Below are 24940 nucleotides of genomic sequence, written 5' to 3' on the forward strand. Positions count from 1 at the left end.
TGGGCACAAGGGAGATGAAGTGGGCACATTGCTTTGATCAACTAGTCTGACCCACAAATGCAAATGTTTCACATTACTAATATATATTTAGGGAAGTGTTATTGGCACTCCAAAAATCTCATTCTACACTCCTCACAATGTATTTTTCTTTCTAAATATAGAAAGTTTGGAGTGTAGAATGAAAATTTTGAAATGCCAATAACAATTCCCTATATATATATATATGTGTGTGTGTGTTGATTCATATATAGGGGGGGAACATGAAACACATGCTTCATTATTTAGATTGCCTAAAAAAACATAGATTTGTTCAAGTAAAATACAGGGTTTTTACTTTATTGATACCAATGCGGCAGAAGAATCTGCTAGGGATTTTGGAGGAGAAGACATTTAAGGTTTGGGAGGTATCTGCAACAAATCAACATTCCCCTCCAACGTATCTATCACTTCCTTCATTGCTGGCCTGTTTGAAGGATCAGTTTGTATGCACCACAAGCTCACTATGATCATCTTCCTTGCTCTTGCTTTGTCTTCCTCATTTGCAACACTCTGCAGCCCAAGCTCTTCGTCCAGTTCAAGACGCTTGTAAATCCAATGCGGAAAATATATTTCACTTGTATTTTCAGCTTCAGCGTTGATGTTCCTTCTTCCTCCAACCATATCTAAAAGCATCATTCCATAGCTGTACACATCCGACTTGTGTGAGACCTTTCCAAAGTTTCTAGAAAATACTTCTGGAGCAATGTAACCTGCTGTACCTCTAGCGCCCAACATCGAGACAATACTCTCTCCCCTGTTGCATATTTTGGCAAGGCCAAAATCCGAGATTTTTGGGGTGAAGTTTTCATCGAGAAGAATGTTGTGAGGCTTGATGTCGAAATGCAAAATTCTTGTGTTGCAACCACAATGTAAGTACTCCAAGCCTCGAGCAACGCCAAGTGAAATTTGATCCAATGCTTCCCATCCCAAGTGATTATGACCTATGTTGGGAGTATTTGAATCAAATATGAATTTCTCTAAAGATCCATTAGGCATGAATTCATAGATGAGAGCTCTTCTGGAACCCTCAAACAAAAGCCTAACAAGGTGACGACGTTGACATGCGAAGTTCTACTAATGGCTGCCACTTCATTCATAAATTCTTCTCCATCTCCTGTTAGTTTTGTCAAGACCTTCACTGCTACAAGACAGCCGTCCTTTAACTTTCCTTTGTAAACAGCACCATAGCCTCCTTGTCCTAATTTTTCTTTGAAGGAGTTGGTCATTTTCTTGACCTCCGAATAGCTATACCTTCGTACTTGAAGCGGCTCGTAGCTCCTTAGAAAGGTCTCTACAATTTGACGATTTTGGTTTTGCTTCTTCCAAAAGAAAAGAAATCTATATGATGACAACTTTCTCCTTAAGCAGCAAACGATAACGATTAGAAATATGAGACCCGCAACTGCACCTGCTGAATATACGTTGAATATAGTGATTTATTCGATCGAATGGTAGGCATTGCAGACATGCTATAAACCTTGTAGTCTAAGCAAGTAAAGTTATAATTACCTATTGAGATTTTAGCGACTAAGTTTCCAGCTCCAGGTCCTGCACAATGATCAGTATCTAATATCATAATCAAAAACCAAATTTAAAATTTTAGTTAGGACGACTAGATTAGTACAGAGTTACACCCGCTAACAATAAGATTATGTGACGAAGAATATTTGAGGAAAAAACTAACCTCCACCTTTGTCATCTTCGTCACTACAGCACACAACATTAGCCCTATTAAGGGCAGAGGTAGACCTGGCATTTTGGACCCGACCCATTAACCCGACCCGATCTGCTCCCTTAATATTAGTATTTGGGTGGATGATTAACGGGTTGGGTCACTGACGGGTAAACCTATTAATAACCCATTAAATAACGGATTACTTTGGGTCAACCTGTTAGACCCGTTAGCAGCCGTTAACATTCGTTAGCACCCGTTAGTTGATGATGTTTTAGTAATTTCAGTAAAGTCTTAACAACAAAAAATAAACTATGCAAAATAATAATAATAATAATAATAATAATTTTAATAGATGAAACGGGTGACCCGTTAACTTAACGGGTCGGGTTCGGATAACCCATTAAGCTTAACGAGTTGGGTTCGGATGATCCGTAAACTTAACGGGTCGGATTGAACCCAATCAAAATCTAACAAACCCGACCCGTTTACAGGTCTAGGCAGAGGCACCTAAAATGGTAGGTGGTGTAATTAAATTCACATAGCCCCTCCGCTTCTCTGGCAGCGGCTGCAGTCGCCAGCTAGCCATGTCCTCGCAAACACTCATCCCAACACTTCCTTCATTCCCGCCGCCTCACCATTCCCATACCCTCCACCACACGCTAACGCGCGCTCACTCGATCCACACTTTTCAAACTCCACAAGACCTCCAAATTTTGGATATATATGCCGAGGCAGAGCAAGAACCGAAGTGTTATTACTGTTAAACTTGTTGGGAGTCTTTTAACCACTAGGGTTAAGCTTCCTAGTTTCTAGGTCAACTTTGTAGTCGTTAATAATTCCTATTATTAAGGAACCAATATTGTTTCACGTTCAGTCTTTAACCCTAGTCAGATACCATGATTCTAGGTGCTGTAAAATCGTGGGTTGTTACTTTCATTCAGTTATCTTGTAAGGCTATAAGTAGTCTGTGTTATCTTAGAATTCAATAAGATTATTCTCCCAGAAACCAAGTGTGTATTGAATTTCCTTCTCTCTCAGTCTCTCGAAGATCTTTCTGGTTTTTTAACATCTGGTATCAGAGCCTCACCACGGGGCCTGATTTAAAGTCTGACAGTAAACACGAGTGCAGTGAGAAGGAGCAGCGATATGGCAGGAGAAAGTAGTTTTGTGCAGCCAGCCATTCCTAAACTTGATGGGCACTATGATCATTGGAGCATGCTAATGGAGAATTTTCTGCGATCCGAGTTTGATAGAAACTGGGGTCCCTGCAGTAGCAGAATGAGTGGATCCTACAGAGGTACAGAAGAAGACAATCGAAGATCTAAGGCTAAAGGATCTTAAGGCAAAGAATTATCTGTTTCAAGCCATCGATCGATCGATCTTGGAGACAATTTTGAAAAAGGATACAGCAAAAGACATTTGGGACTCCTTGAAGCAAAAATATCAAGGCACGGCTCGAGTCAAACGTGCACAGCTGCAAGCTCTTCCCAAAGAGTTTGAAGTACTCCATATGAGGGTGGATGAGTCTGTTAATGGGTACTTTGCTCGAACTCTCACCATTGCCAACAAGATGAGAGTGCACGGTGAACAGATGGGTGATGTGGTGGTCATCGAGAAGATCTTAAGGTCCATGACTCCAAAGTTTGATTACGTTGTGTGCTCCATTGAGGAATCAAATGATATAGACAGTTTGTCCATTGACGAACTTCAAAGCAGTCTGTTGGTTCATGAGCAAAGAATGTGTAAGCATACTGAGGATGAACAAGCACTACAAGTCACGAATGATGGAGGACGAAGAGGAGGCCGTAGCTCTTACCGCGGAAGAGGAAGAGGACGTGGTCGATCGGGATTTGACAAATCCACAGTGGAATGCTATCATTGTCACGGGCTTGGCCATTTTCAATGGGAGTGCCCTAAAAAGGAGAAACAAGCAAACCTGGCCGAGACAAGTGAAGAGATGCTACTTATGGCGTACGTGGATGATAACAAGACTAGCAGTGACTGTGTGTGGTTTCTAGATTCAGGGTGCAGCAATCATATGAGTGGCAAGAAGGAGCTTTTTTGTGATCTTAATGAAGGCTTCAAAGATTCTGTTAAACTAGGAAATGATGCAAGCCTGACAGTGCAGGGAAAGGGCAGTGTTCGAATGGAGATAGATGGACTCATACATGTGATTGCTGAGGTATTTTATGTACCAGACTTGAAGAATAACCTATTGAGTATTGGACAACTACAAGAGAAAGGTCTTGCAGTTCTCATACAACACGGAGCTTGCAAAATCTTTCATCCTGAGCGGGGCTTAATCATTGAAACTGCTATGTCACATAACAGGATGTTCATTCTCATTGTACGATGTCAGATAAGGGAGCATAAGTGTCTCGTATCTCTCGTCTCGGAACAGTCCCAACTTTGGCACTGTCGATATGGTCATCTAAGCTGGAGTAGTCTCAAAGTTCTTCAACAGAAGAAGATGGTGGAGGGTATGCCACAGCTCAAAGTTACTTAGAAGGTTTGTGAAGATTGCTTGGTGGGGAAACAACGAAGGGACTCTTTTCCTAAGGAAAGCACGTGGAGGGCGTCAGGTATTCTTCAGTTAATTCATGCTGATATCTGTGGGCCAATCAATCCAATATCACATAGGAGGAAATGGTATCTCATCACCTTCATAGATGATTTTAGTCGTAAAACTTAGGTGTATTTTTTGGTAGAAAAGTTTGAAGCTTTTGTTGTTTTTAAGAACTACAAAGCTAGGGTTGAAAAAGAAACAGGAGTATACATCAGGGCTCTTCGCACTGACAGAGGAGGAGAATGCACATCACAAGAGTTCACTAACTTTTGGATGTATTTCTCACGTCCATGTACCAGATAACAGAAGAATAAAGCTTGACAACAAGAGCTTGAAATGCATATTCCTTGGGGTGAGTGATGAGTCAAAAGCCTATAGATTATATGATCCGATTTCTCAAAAAATAATTGTGAGCCGAGATGTTGTTTTTGACGAGGATCAAAGTTGGAAGTGGGAGGCATGTTACACAGGAGATATTGCAGCAGACCTTGAGTGGGAATCAGATGAGGAAGAGGGTACAAAAAATGGCGATAATGCAGAGGGATCAGAAGCTAGCAGCACTGAGGAGGGTGAAAGCAGTGAAGCCTCACTTCATGAAGAGACTATGGAGAACTCACCTTATGGGGCACGGATACGAAGACCACCAGTATGGATGCGAGACTATGTAAGTGGGGAAGGTTGCTCCGAGGAGGAAGACTTCCAACGTTGCATGCATGGCTGTGGCTTCAGAAGATTCCAATGTTGCAGGCATGGTTGAGTTTCCTGATAGTGACCCCATCTTCTATGAAGATGCAGTTAAGAATAAGAAATGGAGGCATGCCATGAACTTAGAGATCGAGGCTATCGAAAAGAATGAAACATGGGAACTTACTACGTTACCCCCTGGAGGCAAAGTTATCGGTGTTAAGTGGGTTTACAAGACAAAACTCAATGAGAATGGGGAAGTAGATAAGTATAAGGCGCGACTCGTTGCAAAAGGGTACAGTCAAGAGTATGGGGCAGATTATGGTGAGGTATTTGCACCGGTGGCTAGACACGACACCATTCGAGTCGTGATTTCACTTGCTGCTCAAAAGGGATGGATGCTCTATCAACTAGACGTCAAGTCTGCGTTTCTGCATAGAGAGATAAATGAAGAAGTCTTCGTTGCTCAGCCTCTTGGATATGAGAGAATAGGACACGAACACAAAGTATACAAGCTTAAGAAAGCCTTGTATGGTCTCAAGCAAGCTCCTCGAGCTTGGTACAGCCGGATAGAGACTTACTTTGTCAATGAAGGTTTCAAGAAGTGTCCATATGAACACACTTTGTTCATCAAAGCAGCGGATGGAGGTAAAGATTTGATTGTTTGCCTGTATGTAGATGATTTAATCTTTACTAGAAACAATGAAGTTATGTTTGAAGAATTTAAACGATCCATGATGATAGAATTTGATATGACTGATCTTGGAAAAATGAAGTTCTTCTTGGGTATTGAGGTGTTGCAACGGTCAGATGGGGTATTCATTGGCCAACGTAAATATGCACATGAGGTGCTTAACAGGTTCAACATGGATCAATGCAATCCAGTGGATAATCCAGCAGTTCCAGGGTTTAAGTTAACGAAGGATGAAGGTGGAGTAAGGGTGGACAGCACCTTCTACAAACAAATTGTAGGAAGCCTTATGTATTTAACTGCTACACGCCCTGACATGGCATTTATAGTAAGCTTGATCAGCAGGTACATGGAACGCCCTACTGAAATGCATTTACAGGCGGCAAAAAGAGCGTTGAGGTATGTGAAGGGAACCATTGGCCTTGGGGTGTTTTACAGGAATGGAGGAAATCAAGAGCTTCTGGGATACTCGGACAGTGATTATGCAGGGGATCAAGATGACAGAAAGAGTACTTCAGGTTATGTATTTCTAATGAGTTCAGGAGCTGTGTATTGGTCTTCGAAGAAACAACCAGTGGTCACTCTTTCCACCACTGAGGCCGAGTTTATTGCCGCTGCATCTAGTGTTTGTCAAGCTGTCTGGTTAAGGATAATCTTAAAGGAACTATGTCATGATGAGTGCAAGGCTACGGTGCTACTATGTGACAACGTATCAGCTATCAAACTTTCAAAAAATCCAGTTCTGCATGGTCGAAGCAAACACATTGATGTCCGCTTTCACTTCCTGCGTGATCTTACAAAGGAAGAAGTTGTAGATTTGGTTCAGTGCTCAACCCAGGAGCAAATTGCAGATATTTTCACAAAACCGTTGAAGCTTGAAGATTTCTTGAAGTTGCGAGGCTTGTTGGGCATCTGTGCTTATCCGGGAATAAACTGAATGGTGATAACATTCAGTTTAAGGGAGGATGTTAAACTTGTTGGGAGTCTTTTAACCACTAGGGTTAAGCTTCCTAGTTTATAGGTCAACTTTGTAGTCGTTAATAATTCCTATTATTAAGGAACCAGTATTGTTTCACGTTCAATCTTTAACCCTAGTCAGATACCGCGATTCTAGGTGCTGTAAAATCGTGGGTTGTTACTTTCATTCAGTTATCTTGTAAGGCTATAAGTAGTCTGTGTTATCTTAGAATTCAATAAGATTATTCTCCCAGAAACCAAGTGTGTATTGAACTTCCTTCTCTCTCAGTCTCTCGAAGATCTTTCTGGTTTTTTAACAATTACAACCAATCTTGTACGGTGGAAAAGAATCGACAAACGAAGGGCTGCAGTTGTAGAGCAGAAAGAATTCGTCTTGGTTTGGAGCCAGCTTAAACTGGTCATTAGAGAGGGTTAAATTACGGATTAGTGAGAGATTAGTGCACGCAGAGTTGTCCAAGTAGTGTGAAAGCAGAGCATTTGAGACGACAAGAGTCTGGGTTTGGTATTGTGAATTATGTAATTATTTCCCGACAACCGGAGAAGTGGGTAGGCTGCTTCTTCGTCGTCGTCTGTGCCGCGGTGGCAGGAGACCTGGAAAACAGGTAGCCGCAGAAGTCTTGTTGCCTGCCTTGGATGTAGAACGGATAGCTGATGTTTTGGTGGCCACAAGTTGTGGGGGGGGGGGGGGGGGGGACGCTGCAGTTTTGGTAGTAAAAGTTCACTGCAAATGCTGGGGTTTCTGAGAGAAGGAAGATCAGGATGAAGAGGCAGAGGTTTTGATTCATTTGGGATTTTTGTGGCAGAAACTGTGGAGGTGATAATTTAATATGCAGAGAGAGGGAGAGTTATTTGGTAGAATTTAAGAGTATTATCGAAATTAATCGATATTATCTATAGAAGTGAATTTGAATTTGAGTCTAATAGAGCGACATTATGCGTTAACGAACTAGCCTAAATCATGCATGCCGCGTCGTAATCATCTAACAATTCATAATTTCATGTAAAATAAAAGAGAAAAACAGAGACTAACCTTTTTCAGCGTCGTACCTACAGAGCACAGCATGAGTCCTATCGGGGCAGAGGCACCTAAAATGGTGGGTGGTGTAGTTAAACCCACATAGCCCTCCACTCCTCTGGCAGCGGCTGCAGTCACCAGCCAGCCATTTCATCTTAAACCCTCTTCCCAACACTTCCTTCATACCCGCCGCCTCATCATTGCCATACCCTCCACCATGCGCCACCGCCACCTCGCTCGATCCACATTTTTCAAACTCCACAAGACCTCCAAGTTTCGGGTATATTTGCCGAGGCAGAGCAAGAACCGAAGTGTTATTACAACCAATCTTGTACTTTGGAAAAGAAACGACAAACGAAGGGCTGCAGTTATAGAGCAGAAAGAATTGATCTTGGTTGGGAGCCAGCTTAAACTGGTCATTAGGGAGGGTTAAATTATGGATCAGTGAGAGATTAGTGCAAGCAGAGTTGTTCAAGTAGTGTGAAAGCAGAGCATTTGAGACGACAAGAGTCTGGCTTTCGTAACTGATGTTGTGAATTATGTAATCGTTACCGGACAACCGGAGAAGTGGGTAGGCTTCTTCTTCGTCATTGCCTGCGCCCCCGTGGCAGGAGAGCTGGAAGCCAGGGTAGCCGCAGAAGTCTTGTTGCCTGCCTTGGATGTAGAACGGAAAGCTGATGATTTGGCGGCCACAATTTGCGGGGACGCTGCAGTTTTGGTAGTAAAAGTCCACTGCAAATGCAGGGGTTTCTGATGAGAGAAGGAAGATCCGAATGAAGATGCAAAGGTTTTGATTCATTGTAAATTTGAGAGAGAGAGAGAGAGAGAGAGAGAGAGAGAGAGGAGCGAATTACAGTACAGTCATCATGTTGAGATATTTGAAGGTGATTTAGGTTGACTTGATGTAACCACCCCCATTGAGGTCTTCGGCTCATACAACGTATCTGGGATCCACGGCGAAGACCAAAAATTGCGTACTTTTCATTTCTTGGGCAATAATGCGGGTAGAAAATGTCATGATTTTACATACTTGGAAAGACGGGGCAAAGACCAAAAATTGCATACTTTTCATTCCTTGGCCAATAATGCGGCTACAAAATGTCGTGATTTCAGATGCTGGGAAAGACGGGCTTGTTTAGTATATAAGATTGGATTGTAATGGATAATTTTAAAACATCAAGGTATACTGAAAGTATAAGTGAATTTGTTTTTTTACATAGAGCGGAGTAGAAAATTATTAAACATGAAATAAACTCATCCCTCCTAATCCTTCCATTTTGAAGATGACTGCGTTGTGTAAGTTTTCTTCATGGGTAATCCGTCTTCAAACCCAAGTTAGACATTTTTTTTTAATTTCTCCCTTAATAATACCTTGAAGTTAGAGAATTATCAATTTCAATCTTATCCTACATACCAAACTGGACTTCAATATTAAATTTAAGTAATCAAACGGAGGAATTTTGGAGTGATTCCAATTGGAGGATATTCGTGAGTCTTTCAAGATGATTGTATCAAAATTCCAAATTTTTCTATCAAGCCATTTGACCGTAGCGAAGAAAAGAAGGCTCATCTTGACATTTTTGAACGTTTTGGGTATTTTGGAGGTCAAGATGACATATTTTGAGGAAGATTCCTTCTGAGGATTTATAGTAGACGTCAAATTCAAAACATCAAATTTCAATTTGATGGCTAACTTGGCAATTTGACATATTGTCAAGATTTTCCTTCCACCCAATATGTTGCTTCATTTTTTTTTTTTTAAACAAAATTAATAAAAGTTGGGTTGTTGTTGGTTTAAAAATAATAAAATAATACTTAAATATGCTAACATTTAAGAGCATCTCCGAAGGAGATGCCAAAATATACACATCAGCTATAACAGTAAAAAAAACCACATTAATATAGCCAAATCTTATGTGGCGATAACATAAATTGGCAGCAAAAGATGTTCAAATGTTGAGTTGACTGATGCAATTAATTATTAAATGTTTTTTTAATAATTTTTAATTAGTTTAATCATTTATTATAATTAATGTTAAGTTGACTGCACAGCTTCAAATGTTTTTTAATTAATTATTAAATGTATTTTATTAATTTTTAATTAGTTTAATCATTTGTTATAATTAATGTTGAGTTTACTGGTGCAATTATCCTACTTTTTTCTTCTTTCAATCAAGGAAGGTGAACAGATTACTGATTAAACTTTAAATGTCATTTATTAAATTTTAATTAATTTTATAAAATAATAATTTAATTTGACATATCGGTTGGATAACAAAATTTTAAAAGATATCAAAGTGCCACATAAGCTATCAAAATTTAAATTTTATGTTCAAAATTTGACATCTCCTTTGGAGATGGTCTAAGGTTAGGCATGTGGAATGCCTTTGGAAATAGTAAAAATCAAATTTGAAGGCTTCAAATTTGACATATTTTTGTCCATGTCAGTTTAGCATTTTTTTCCATGTTATCATTGATATCTCAATTAGAGTAAATGATACGTCATTTCTTACTGTTATATGTCTATGTGGCATTTTGACATCTCCTTTGGAGATTGTCTTAAGCTTTCAAAATAGACATTTTGGGACCAAATCGGAAATGAGATTTGGTCGATCAAAAGTCTTTTTTTTTTCTAAGAAGTCCGAATTTGACTTTAAATATGAAGCCTTTTACTTGCTAGTTTATTTTTTTTATTTTGTTTCCCAAAGACCTTTCCTAGGAAGAATTTTATTTTGTATTAGTAAATAAGGCTATTTAACCATTAGGGTTCTCTAAGCACTATTTTGGGATCAATTTGGAGAACTGTGCTAAACTTTGAGGATTTGTACTCTTCTTTCAAGGCGTTTTTTATTCATGTTTTTAATAATATTTTGTTTCATGATTATTCGTAATTAATTTCTTTTATTAGGGCGAGACCACTCAGGCCAGCCTTATCAAGAATATGGAGTTCTTTTCAATTTACCTATGATATTATGTGTGTATGTTTTGAATTATTAATCATCGTGTTTAAATTATCTAAGTATCTTAGTGATTTGCAACCATTAGGATGTTTAGAAAAGTAATTTAATGCAATTTTGGTTAGAAGGTTCCCTAAAATTGGTGCTGGCTTCTTGTGGTTAATTATTGTAACTTCACTTAAGATGAACACCACATCTTAAGGGTTGCATAGTTTTTCAAAGAGTTTTCATAAAACTTAATGAGTTTTTCATGTTCATATTCGATTCGAACGTCCAGACTGGTTGCATGTTTGATATACGTTCTAGGTTGGAGATTCCAAGTAGGACATAAATTGGGAAAACTTAACCTTCAAAATATGCATGGGTAATTCATAAGTAATTGGAAGAACTACATAGGATTGTTAAGATGACGGTGGAACCTAGTGGTTTTGCAAATTGATTTTCAAAACCGTTTTATTTTAGTTTATTTTACCTTTGCCGACTTCTTTAATATTTTTAATTAAATTCGTTTTTAATATTTTAAGTCACAAAATCAACCTTTTTTAAATAAAAAAAATTCAAGCACTTAATTAAGATTTGATTTTACATAAGTTATTCATTAAATCTTTGTGGAAAACAACCTTAATTGAGTCGTTTATACTATAATTACCTTATTCTCTTGCAAGTATTATTAAGTGTTTTTATCCATACTTTTGTAGGTGGTAAAAATCATATCACTCATCCCTTAATTTGGATTCTTGATCATATATATACACTTAACAAATAAAATAATTTAGTAATTAAGCTCTAAAGTTTATTAGGGTTATATGACCACATCATTTGTAAACACATCATACAAAAACAGAATACTTTTTATATTTTTAAGTTTTGTTTTTGCCAATTTCATATTGATCCAAGAACTTTAGGTTACTACATTACTTTCACATATGATATTGACAGTGTGCTTTAAAATATACTTCGGTAATGATGTAACATGTGCATTTCAAAAATTCTAGCGAAACACAAATTTCATGAAAAATCATGACAGTCGTGCGTGGCTTGTTGATATAACTTTGGTATTCACATGTCCAAATGTAGGTTATGTTATCAAAAGTAGCATCAGTCGATTGTTAATTCGTTACTTTGGAATCATATCGTCGATTGTTTTGGTCTAGAGTAGGATTTGATCATACAAGTGCACTTAGAGTTTGGATGCAACTTTAATTTTAATGTATTTTTATGTGTAGGGTAGGTGGGGTTGAAAGTAGTGTAGTACACATTTTTCAAGTAATCACTTTTTGAATCAGACAATCATCTATATCACATTTTTTTATATTTCAAGAGCTAAAGTCTAAAATTAAAATTGAAATTTCAATTGTATTGGCGACGGGCATGGATAGTTTTGCGTTTGTCAGATGTAATATGCTTTTCGCTTGAAAATCTATCAAGCACCACCATATAGCGATTTTGCAAGTAATCGGGGACTGCCTGTTCACTCATTGCCAAAAGTGTTGCAAAAATCCTGAAATTCAACACTGCTTCGATTCTCTTCACTGTTTGTCAGAATACAATCACGTGGCTCGCAAGAACCGTTCCATCCACTCGGTGACAACATCAATTTTTGCACAATAAGTTGGAACCTAGCTTGGCTGTATGGTACAACACTTTCAACACTAAATTGTTTTCACCCTTTTTTTTTTTAGGAAAACTAACGAAAAGGGTTTGAAAACTTTGAGTTTTAAAGAAAATGACAAAAATGTGTTGTAAGTGAATAGTACCATGATTGACTTTTTAAAGTAAAATTGTGGTTTTTGTTAAAATGAACAGTACCATAAATGTTTCGTTAAAACTTCTTTTTTTTTTTTTTTGAAAAAATTATTCTAAAATGCTCTGATTTATGAAGAAGTAGATTCGAACTTGGGCGCAAGAGGATGAAGCAGGCACACTACCTTGATCAACTATTCTGACCCACAAATGCAAATATTTTGTATTACTAATAAGAAAAACTAACGAAAAGTCTAAAAAAACCTTCTCTTTTAATGAAAAGCCCTTTTTAAAGGTATAGTGAATAGTACCAAAAAAAGATATAAATGTGGTTTTTCGTTAAAAATGAATAGTTACGGGAATACTTTGTTAAACCTTCCCTACTAATATTGTACATTTTGTGTTGAATCAGGAGGGGCAGTAGTAGGGTCACTTCTATTGTGTTGATTCATGTATAGTCAAAAACAAAACAAACATCAAACGCATGCTTCATTATTTCGATGGCCTCAGAAAAACATAGATTTGTTCAAGTAAAGCATAAGGTTTCTACTTTATTGATACCAATGTGGTAGAAGAATCCGCCGGGGATTTTGGAGGAGAATATAAGTAAGGCTTGGGAGGTATCTGCAACGAATCAACACTCCCTTCTAACATATCTATCACTTCCTTCATCGCTGGCCGTTTTGAAGGATCAGTTTGTATGCACCACAAGCTCCTATGATCATCTTCCTTGCTCTTGCTTTGTCTTCCTCGTTTGCAACACTCTGCAGCCCAAGCTCTTCGTCCAGTTTAAGACGCTTGTAAATCCAATGCGGAAAATATATTTCACTTGTATTTTCAGCTTCAGCATCGATGTTCCTTTTTCCTCCAACCATCTCTGAAAGCATCATTCCGTAGCTGTACACATCCGACTTGTGTGAGACATTTCCAAAGTTTCTAGAAAATACTTTTGGAGCAATGTAACCTGTTGTACCTCTAGCGCCCAACATTGAGACAATACTCTCTTTCCTGTTGCATATTTTGGCAAGGCCAAAATCCGAGATTTTTGGGGTGAAGTTTTCATCGAGAAGAATGTTGTGAGGTTTGATGTCGAAATGCAAAATTCTTGTGCTGCAACCACGATGTAGATACTCTAAGCCTCCAGCAACGCCAAGTGAAATTTGATCCAATGCTTCCCATCCCAAGTGATCATGACCTATATTGGGAGTATTTGATTCAAATATGAATTTCTCTAGAGATCCATTAGGCATGAATTCATAGATGAGAGCTCTTTTGGAACCCTCAAAACAAAAGCCTAACAAGGCGACGACGTTGACATGGGAAGTTCTACTAATGGCTGCCACTTCATTCATAAATTCTTCTCCGTCTCCTGTTAGTTTGGTCAAGACCTTCACTGCTACAAGACAGCCGTCCTGTAACTTTCCTTTGTAAACAGCACCGTAGCCTCCACGTCCTAATTTTTCTTTGAAGGAGTTGGTCATGTTCTTGACCTCCAAATAGCTATACCTTCGTACTTGAAGAGGCCCGTAGCTCCTTAGAAAGGCCTCTACAATTTGACGATTTTTGTTTTGCTTCTTCCAAAAGAAAAGAAATCTATATGATGACAACTTTCTTCTTAAGCAGCAAACGATAACGAATAGAAATATGAGACCAGCAACTGCACCTGCTGAATATACGTTGAATATGGTGATTTATTCGATCGAATGGTAGGCATTGCAGACATGCTATATACCTTATTACAACCTATAAACTTAGAAAAACTAATCTAAGCAAGTTATAATTACCTATTGAGACTTTAGTGACTAAGTTTCCAGTTCCAGGTCCTGCACAATGATCATTATCTCATATCATAATCAAAAACCAAATTTAAAATTTTGGTTAGGACAACTAGATTAGTACAGATTTACACACGCTAACAATAAGATTATGTGACGAAGAATATTTGAGAAAAAAACTGACCTCCACCGTGTTCGTCACCACAGCTCACAGGTCTAGTCCTATTGGGGCAGAGGCACCTAAAAAGCCGGGTGGTGTAGTTAAACCCACATAGCCCTCCGCTCCCCTGGCAGCGGCTGCAGTCAGGAGCCAGCCATTTCATCTCAAACCCTCTTCCCAACACTTCCTTCATTCCCGCCGCCTCATCATTCCCATACCCTCCACCATGCGCCACCGCCACCTCACTCGATCCACACTGTTCAACCTCCACAAGACCTCCAAATTTCGGATATATCTGCCGAGGCAGAGCAAGAACCGAAGTGTTATTACAACCAATCTTGTACCTTGGAAAAGAATCGACAAACGAAGGGCTGCAGTTGTAGAACAGAAAGAGCTGATCTTGCTTTGGAGCCAGCTCAAACTGTTCATTAGGGATCGTTAAATTATGGATCAGTGAGAGATTAGCGCAGGAAGAGTTGTCCAAGTAGTGCGAAAGTAAAGCATTTGAGACGACAAGAGTCTGGCTTTCGTAACTGATGTTGTGAATTATGTAATCGTCTCCAGACAACCGGAGAAGTGGGTAGGCTTCTTCTTCGTCGTCGTCTGCGCCGCCCTGGCAGGAGAGCTGGAAGCCAGGGTAGCCGCAGAAGTTTTGTTGCCTGCCTTGGATGTAGAACGGGTAGCTGATGTTTAGGCGGCCACAAGTTGTGGGGACGCTGCAGTTTTGGTAGTAAAAGTCCACTGCAAATGCTGGGGTTTCTGATGAGAGAAGGAAGATCAGAATGAAGGTGCAGAGGTTTTGATTCATTATAAATTTTAGAGAGAGAGAGAGATGAGAGCGAATTACAGTACATTAATAATGTTGAGACATTGGAAGGTGATTTAGCTTGACTTGATGATAACCACTCTGAACTCTTCGGTTCATAAAACATATCGGGGATACACGGCAAAGGCCAAAAATTCCATACTTTGTTGTAAATGTTGAAAAGTTTAGTGGGTATTGAATGCCTACATAGAAACTGCAGACATTGGGTAGATTTTCAATGCCCATAAAATCAATCTTGACTTGGGGATGAAGAAATATTATATTGTCAAAGACGTGTGCTTGGAGTTGCTCTATAAATAGAGCACTCTGTATGCTTTGAATAGAGAGCAGAAAAAGAAAGAGAGGATGAGGAGAAGAGATAATATATAGAGTTATCTTTGTACTCCTATTATTCCAAATTATAATGAAAACATCACTGCTGCCCGAGGACGTACTCCAGTCACACTGACTGTAGAGGAACCTCGTAAATTTTGTGTCTTATTTTATTTATTCCACTGCACACACACCGTCGATTTTACAACACGTTATCAGCACGAAAAGCTCTCATGTCAGTGGAAAACACAACGCCATAAATCCGGTGAAGCACTATCCACCTCTCACCTCCGTCATCTAAAATCTCACAAAATAAAAGGTATGTCCATTTTTCGTCTCTCCCACTGCGCCAGAAGCGCCCCACTGAATTCCGATGAGAATTGAAATTTACGACCTGAAGTCGTCACGAGATGAGAAAACTCGTACTTGACAACTGGTTTCCAGAGATCCAGAAGAATCTCATCAGACTTGGAAACCCAGATCACGTTGTTTTCGACGGATCTTGAGAACTCCCATGAATACTTGGTTGTTTGAGATGGTGATGGCAAGAATGAATCCACACAGGCCTCCCTCTCTTGTGCCTCCGTCAACCCCACTGTCATCTATGTCTTTGTAAGGAGGTTCTTACTTAACGATGACATGTTCCCTGGGTCATGCAAGAACAACGCCAGCCTCTAGTTGCCTTTTGGATTAAATTGAATTTGAGCAACCTCCATAACTACCCAGCTGGCCTTGTGTTTCGAGACTGGCAGAGACAGAGAAGGAAGAATAGAAAATGGGAATTGATGGAATGGCAAGACACATGTGAAGTAGAAAAACAGAGATGTTGACTGCAATCTAAAAAAAAAAAAATATATATATATATATATATATATATATATAAAGGATTTGAATGATGCAGAATGGTGCATGACACCATTTAGTCAAAATGATATAAATGGTTTCTGTTGGTGCATGGCACCATGCTACAGAAATAAGAAAAGTAACAATAATAAGGTTTGAATAAGTGCTGACAAAAGAAAGAAAAATAATAAATAAAAGGAGGTATGATACTTCTTGTTATTTATGTGAATTGGTGTTGGTTTAAAACCCTTTCACAAGTTCTATTTCCTTTAAAGCAATTTATTTATCATGGACGGTTTTACCGCCTACTGCTTTAAGTTTTGATTTATGTGAATGGTCTTGAATTAAAGGCCTTGTCACAAATTTTATTTACTTAAATGCAATTTATTCATTATGGCTGGAATTACCGCCTATTGCTTTAATTTATTTATTGTACTTTTTTTTTGTTACGATGAGTACGTACTGGACCCGAAGTTCCTTGATCAGATCAGAACCTGTAGTTTCTTGATCCTCATCAAATAAAAATGATTGGACCTGAAGTTCCATCAAATAAAAGGATTGGGCATGAAGTCCCTTGATCCTCAAGATCAGGACATGAAGTTCCTTGATAAGTACCTTAAGTTTGAAGTGTCGCAGTGCCTCAACTTAATTGCAATAAAAGCCATAAGAGTCTCAGTCTGCAGACTATTAAATAAGGACCAGAAGTTTCTTATGTCCATACCAAAAAAAATGGTTTAGCAGAAACATTTATCAAGCGGATGAAATTGATTACCCGCGATCTGCTTATGAAAACAAAATTGCCAGTTTTTACATGGGTACATGCTATTTTGCATGATGCATTATTGATTTGGTTGAGTCCTGTTGACAACCATCAATACTTCTCAGTACAACTCGTGTTTGGGAACCAGCCAAACATTATACATTTACGAGTTTTTGGTTGTGTTATCTATGTGCCTATTGCACTACCACAACATACTGAAATGAAGCATCATTGCGGATTAGGCATTGATGTTGAACATCATCTATCATTCAATATTTAAAACCTTTGACTGGAGATATATTTACCACGTGGTTTGCGGATTGTCATTTTGATAAGACAATTTTCCCACCGTTAGGGGGAGAAAATAACTTTGTTTCAGAAGAATGATAAGCAAATATCATTCCAGAAGAATGATGAGAAAAAAAAAAACCGTTCCAGAAAAACAAAGAGAATTTGTCTTATTTTGATTCATGAAGCAATCAATATACAAACGAAGTGAGAATAATTGAATGATGCAACGATATGCAAATCAAATGCCAGATGCATTTAATGATGCAACGAAAGTAATGAAATCACATATACTTGTTGCAAATGTGCCTACAAGAATTAATGTCCTTGTTGGACAAAATAATATGGCAGCAAATGATTTATCTGTTACACGCCTGAAGAGTGGCAGATCCTCAGACTCAAAAGGTTCAGTCCTTCGAAAGAAGAAGAATATGGCACTACTGAACTATTGCATAACTGTCGCATGCCAGACGCATGACAGTTGTTGCAAGGATACTTGTCCCGAAAAGGTCAATCTGCGGACATGGGAATATTGATGTCTCATGCATGAAGCATGATAGATGTATAGGTTCTAATGACTCAACTCCCGGAAGTGGAGATTAAAATCCAAGCTCTATAACGCTCAAGAAGAGGTTATGATCCGCATTCTCTAAATTACGACTATCCTGGAAGAGATAGTGTAATGCCCTTGAAGAGGCAATGGATATCCCAAAAGAAATGAAAAGCTTTTATGCATGCGCATGTACATGAGAATATGGGATCAAAGATTGATGATAACCAATGATAATTTTGGTTTTTACAAGTAGCTACTAAATTTATCAATGAGCTGTGGTGATATTGAGTCCCGTTCTTTTTCCATCAACAAAATTATGGGCCAAAAATGGAGAAAGGCAATTCCATTATAATTTTGTAAGAACGTGGAAAAATAGACCTATATACTTGGATACAATACAAATAGCCAAAAGATGTTGAACCTAGAAGGTTACATATGGACATTTGTAATACCATGAAATACATTCACATGATATGACACAAGATTAGAAACGAGTTCGTATAAATGGAGAATTATATACGAAGGGTTATGAGTCGCCCACATCATATGTCCATAAGTAAATCTCTCAAATATACATTGAAGTGAATTGCTCTGTATAAATTCTAAAGGAAAATGTGTCATGAAGTGTAGAAAATCCATGAAGGATTCAAATTGCTTAAAGTAAACCCTGGAAGGGTACAACATAGAATATGTACTCAATACCAATGGATGATATAAATTGCCTTAGTGAGTATTTTCATTATGATATTGTTGCAACATACTAAAATCTCTTGCAAGAGTTTATGATATTAAATTGGGACTCCTGAAGAGTCAAGAAAGATTATAAAGTGTTAAGAGAAATATTGTCTCGAACTGCATAATCGAACAATATGTGAACATGAATCTTATCCATAATGTTTATGATATTAAAAAATCATATGGATTGAAGATCAAAAGTTGAATACTCAAATGATTTAGACACTAAGAATGATCATTTATTTTCGCAAGGGTAAAGATAAATTGATATTTGGTCCAGAAGTACCATATCTTAGTGAAATATATGTTTTATTGTATTTAACACAATACATTGAATGAAATAAAGCTTATATATTAATATCTCCGAGAAATTACATACACATGAGTTAAAACAAACAAATAGGAGGGAACCTTCACAAAGGTTGCTCATGTGAAGCCTCAGTACTCGGAAGTATCCCAGAAGGGGGAGACACCAGAAGTTGATTATTTGGAGTCTCAAAACTTGGTGGAATTCCAGACAGCTGAGACAATGGATGTCTTTGGAATAAAGACTCGAAGCCCCGATTGTCATTTTGAGTCCGACCTTCGGATTCTAGTAGCTGGTCGAGCTTTCTTTTCATGCTCGTAGAGTAATTATTTGCAAGCATGTGTAACACTCTATTCTCATGCTTGAGCCCTCTAATCTCTTGTTTAAGACTTGCAACCTCAGCCATTAATGATTCAACTTGGTGAGTTCGAGCAAGTAGGCGCTGGCCCATATTGGATACAGAGCCCGCACATTGAACACTGAAAGCCAATGAGTCTTGAACGGCTGCCTCATCAGACCGATTTGAAAGGATTCTGTTGTCCTTTGGAGTGAGAAAATTCCTGGCTACCACTGTAACAGTTATGTTATTCTTCATCACAGAGTCCCCAACCGTAAGAGGACTATTAGAAGATGAGAAGGACGGGCGCCATATATTATCCTGACGCTGCTCGTCTGTATCAATCCTGAGACTCAAATCTAAGCAAATGTTAGATGGGCAAGCCATTTTTAGAAATGATGAAGGAAGTCAGATAAAATCTCAGAAGTGCAAGAAAGGAAAATTTCTGCAGGCAACAATTTTCTGAGTGTTACTGAACAAAATTGATATCTCTATAAAAGGAGGGGCAACAGAACCACTTATTCAAAAATCGAAGAGACACGGATTTTCGAATTTCAAAAGCTGGATTTCCCTGCATGACGTCTGTCAACATTTCTTAGACGCAATCTCAGCTCTTGGATATCACGTGCAACTTTGTCAAAGATCTCTGATAAAGTTGAAAACGCGTGAATCTTACTGTTCTAATTACACTACAGTTGCTGACAAGAGTAAAGGCACAGCACTACTACCTGCTATTGGGAAATCCATATATATGTCAACCTCTGTCCTCCATGGCAAGGCAGAACTGAAAAATATCTAACTCTTCCTCATCTCCGAGAATGCATCTTTCACAAAGTTTCTCAAAATACTCAGTTTTCTTCCTCTCTGAGAATAGCTCTGCAAACAAGTCACACCAGAGTAAGAGTATCTCATATCATCAGGGACGAGAGCAAGAGTATCTCATATCATGCAATCTCCCTGTCCTTTCCTTTGTCCTTGTTCTTACCTGCCAAGACAATGACAGAGAAAGCAATATGTCGGAACCTCCACTCAAACCTTCACTGCCACCAAGAAGTGATGGTTCATTCAAATGCAAGGTTTGCATCCCACTCCTGTATCAGAGGACAAATACTACAAGAGAAGATGTCAAACCTGCATAAGGAAAATACCAATTCTGCAAAAAGAGCAAGTAAGGCAAGTGAAAATGATACATTGAAGCATGTGGAGACAACCACAACAAACACATGTCAGTTCATCCCCGACAAAATCTAAGATCACTTGTCACATGAAGCTCCTCATGGTCCAATTTCATTCAAGATCAAGCCTAAACGGTCTTTGAAGAAATCACAAGTCTGATTCAAGATCAAGTATCCACCACCCTTGAATCAAATTCAGCTCCAGATAAAATAGGTAAATTCAGGCCTTTGGAGGAAGTCTAGCAGAAGGCCCTCCAACCCAATTCAAGAACAAATCTGTGGAAAGTTAACAACAAGTGAAACACCTCATTCGGCAACTATCACCGTTAAAAGACTAAAGCAGCATGATCAATGATCAACCTAAATAATTTGAAATCAGGGGGAGATACTCATCAAGGGGGAGCATCCAAAATAGATCAAGATCTTAACGAGACAACTCATGTTGATATGTGGGCATGCAAAGGGGAGTGTTGAAAAGTCTAGTGGGTATTGAATGCCGACATAGAAACTGCAGACATTGGGTAGATTTTCAATGCCCATAAAATCAATCTTGACTTGAAGGATGAAGAAATATTATATTGTCAAAGACGTGTGCTTGGAGTTGCTCTATAAATAGAGCACTCTGTATGCTTTGAATAGAGAGCAGAAAAAGAAAGAGAGGAAGAGAAGATGAGAGAATACATAGAGTTATCTTTGTACTCCTATTATTCCAAATTATAATGAAAGCATCACTGCTGCCCAAGGACGTACTCCAGTCACACTGACTGTAAAGGAACCTCGTAAATTTTGTGTCTTATTTTATTTATTCCACTGCACACACACCGTCGATTTTACAACAGTAAAATCGATAATGTGTGCAGTTGAATAAAATAAACAAGACACAAAATTTACGAGGTTCCTCTACAGTCAGTGTGACTAGAGTATGTCCTCGAAGCAGCAGTGGTACTTCTATTATAATTTAGAATAATAAGAGTACAAAATAACTCTTTCTATATTATCTCCTCTCCTCTTCCTCTCTTTTCTCTCCTTTTTCTTCTTTCACAATCTCTTCCGTGAACCTCTTCTTTTACAAATTTTCCACAAATAAATAGTGAAAATACTGTGCATAAATAGTAACAAACTATTCATGTGGACCATCCACATATTATTCACAACACTCTCCCTTGGATGGTCACAAGTCCTCGATTGACTCGTTAAAATCTTGATCTGTTTTGGATGCTCATCCTGATGAGTATCTCCCTCTGATTTCAAATCATTTAGGCTGATCGTTGATCATTCTGTTTCAGTCACTTAGCAAGAAGAGTTGCCAAAAGAGATGCTTTATTTGTTGTTAACTTTTCACAGGCTTGTTCTTGAACTGGGTTGGAGGGCCTTCTGTTAGACTTCCTCCAAAGGTCTAAATTTACTACTTTTATCTGGAGCTGAATTTGATTCAAGGGTTGTGGACATTTGATCTTAAATCGGACTTATGATTTCTTCAAGGGTCATCTAGGCTTGATCTTGAATGAAATTGGACCATGAGGAGCTTCATGTGACAAGTGATGTTAGGCTTTGTCGAGGATGAACTGGCACGTGTTTTGTTGTGGTTGTCTCCACATGTTTCAATGTATCATTTCACTTGCCTTATATGTTCCCCTTGCAGAAGTGGTATTTTCCCTATGCAGGTTTAACATCTTCTCTTACAGTATTTGTCCATTGATGCAAGAGTGGAATGCAACTCTTGCATTTGGATGGTTCATCAATTCTTGGTGACTCATCCATGTGTGGCAGCTTCAGTGTAAATAGCCAACATCATATCAACAGTTGAAGATGAGTACTCGAGAGCAATGCAAGATAAACAACCAGGCAAAGGTTCCGGGCAATCAGTTCCAAATCATAAGCTTGATTCTATGTGGCGACTGATTACTTTCTTTCTCCTTATCCTGCAGGTGAGAACAAAGACAAAGGGAATGACAAGTAGATTGCATGATATGAGATACTTTTGCTATCGTCCCTGATGTTATGAGATAATCTTGCTCTGGTGTGACTGGTTTTGAAGAGGTATTTTCGGAGAGGAAGAAAACTGAGTATTTCGAGATTCTTTGTTGAATATGCTTTCTCGGAGATGAGGAAAAGTTAGGTATTCTTGTAAGTCTGCCTTGTTATGGAGAACGAAGGTCGACATATATAGAGATTTTTTAATAGCAAGAATTGGTGTTGTGCCTTTACTCTTGTCAGCAACTGTGGTGTAATTAGAACAGTAAGATTTACTCGTTTTCAACTTTGTCAGAGATCTTTGACAAAGTTGCACGCAATATCCGAAAAAGCTGAGATTGCATCTAAAAAATGTTGACGAACTTTATCCTGAAAATCTGGCTTTTAAAATTCGGAGAGCGGTGCCTCTTCGATCTTTGAACAAATGGCTCTGTTGTCTCTTCTTTTATAGAGACATCAATTGTGTTCAAAAGTATACTTAGAAAGTTGTTGCCTGTAGAAAATTTTCCTTTCTTGCACTTCTGAGATTTTATTTGACCTCTTTTTTCCTTCATCATTTTTAAAAATGGCTTGCCCATCTAACATTTGTTTAGATTTGAGTCTTAGAAGTGATACAAACGAGCAACATCAGGATAATATATGACGTCCGTCCTTCTTATCTTCTAATGGTGATCTTACGGTTGGGGACTCTATGATGAAGAATAACATAACAACTACTGTGGTAGCTATGAATCTTCTCACTCCAAAGGACAACAGAACCCTTTCAAAACGGTCTCATGAGTTGGCCGTTCAAGACTCCTTGGCTCTCAGTGTTTAATGTGCGAGCTCTGTATCCAATATGGGCCAACGCCTACTTGCTCGAACTCACCAAGTTGAATCATTGATGGCTAAGGTAGCAATTCTTAAATAAGAGATCAGATGGCTCAACCACGAGAATAGAGTGTTACACGTGCTTGCAAATAATTACTCAACGAGCATGAAAAAAGATCTCGACCAACTACAGGAATCCGAAAGTCAAATTCAAAGTGATCACCAGAGGTTCGTTGCTAGATTCCGAAGGCAACTGATGCCTTCCCCTTTTGGTGTTTTGTCAAGTATTGGGGTGCAATATGATAAATCTCCAGTGCCTCCCCCTTCTGGGGTATTGCCGAGTACTGAGGCTTCACATGAGCAACCTTTGTGAAAGCTTCATCCTGTTTGTTTGTTTTAACTCATGTGTATGCACATATCTGTAATTTCTTGGAGATATCAATATATAAGCTTTATTTCATTCAATGTATTGTGCCAAATATAATAAAGCATAGACTTCACTAAGGTGTGGTACTTCTGGACCAAATATCAATTTATCTTTACCCTCACGAAGATAAATGATCATTTTTAGTACCTAAATCATTTGAGTATTCAACTCATAATCTTCAATCCATATGATTCTTTAATATCATAAACATCATGGATAAAATTCGTGTTGGCATATTGTTCGATCTGCAGTTCGAGACAATATTTCTCTCAACACTTTATAATCTTTCTTGACTCTTCAGGAGTCCCAATTTAATATCATCAACTCTTGCAAGAGATTTTAGTATGTTGCAACAATATCATAATGAAAGTACTCACTAAGGCAATTTATACCATCCATTGGTATTGAGTACATATTTTATGTTTTACCCTTCCGGGGCTTACTTCAAGCAATTTGAATCCTTCAGGGATTTTCTACACTTCATGACATATTTTTCTTTGGAATTTGTACAGAGCAATTTGCTTCCATGTATATTTGAGAGATTTACTTATGAAGATATGATGTGGGCGACTCATAACCCTTCGTATATAATTCTCCTTTTTTTTTTTTTTTTTTGAACTCGTTTACAAGAGTATAATTTCAGGTTTCAATTAGTAACCTTGTGTCATGTCATGTGAGTGTATTTCACTGTATAACAAATGTCCAATGTAACCTCTTTGGTTCAACATCCTTTGGCTATTTATATTGTATTCAAGTATATAGGTCCATTTTTCCATATTCTTTCAAAATTGTAATAGAATTGTCTTTCTTCATTTTGGCCAATAATTTTGTTGACAAAAAAAAAACAGGACTCAATATCAATACAGCTCACTGATGAATTTAGTAGCTACTTGTAAAAACCAAAATTACCATTGGTTATCATCAATCTGTGATCCCATATTCTCATTTGCATGCGCATGCATAAAAGCTTTTCATTTTTTTGGACATCCATTGCCTCTTCAAAGGCATTACACTATCTCTTCCAGGATAGTTATAATTTAGAGAATGCGGATCATAACCTCCTCTTGAGCGTTATAGAGCTTAGATTTTAATCTCCACTTCGAGAGTTAAGTCATTGGAACCTATACGTCTATCATGCTTCATGCATGAGAACATCTACATTCCCATGTCCGCGGATTATCCTTTCTACGACGTATATCCACGCGGTGACTGTCATGCTTCTGGCATGCAACAATTATGCTTCGGGAATGCAGTAGTTTTAGTAGTGCAATATTCTTCTTCTTTTGAATGACTGAACCTTTTGAGTTTGA

At 38.3% G+C, this 24940-nt stretch overlaps 1 protein-coding gene and 1 pseudogene across 2 annotated transcripts; both read right to left on the reverse strand.

Annotated features, from left to right (window-relative positions):
* Window positions 1-256: 256 nt before the first annotated feature.
* LOC137738241 (rust resistance kinase Lr10-like) lies at window positions 257-8473 on the reverse strand (annotated as a pseudogene). The gene is made up of 3 exons (XR_015954833.1): window positions 7664-8473; window positions 1549-1587; window positions 257-1447 (listed from the first exon to the last, which is right to left on the reverse strand). The product of XR_015954833.1 is annotated as a rust resistance kinase Lr10-like (transcript).
* Window positions 8474-12820: 4347 nt separating this feature from the next.
* On the reverse strand, window positions 12821-15115 carry LOC137737509 (LEAF RUST 10 DISEASE-RESISTANCE LOCUS RECEPTOR-LIKE PROTEIN KINASE-like 2.1). Its single transcript, XM_068477015.2, is given in 4 exon segments — window positions 12821-13064; window positions 13067-14011; window positions 14133-14171; window positions 14308-15115. Coding segments are annotated over 4 exon segments (1938 nt in total). The 5' UTR covers window positions 15092-15115; the 3' UTR covers window positions 12821-12894.
* Window positions 15116-24940: the final 9825 nt, after the last annotated feature.

The sequence above is a fragment of the Pyrus communis genome, chromosome 13, assembly GCF_041283825.1.
Source record: "Pyrus communis isolate YQ-2024b chromosome 13, ASM4128382v1, whole genome shotgun sequence".
NCBI lineage: Eukaryota > Viridiplantae > Streptophyta > Magnoliopsida > Rosales > Rosaceae > Pyrus > Pyrus communis.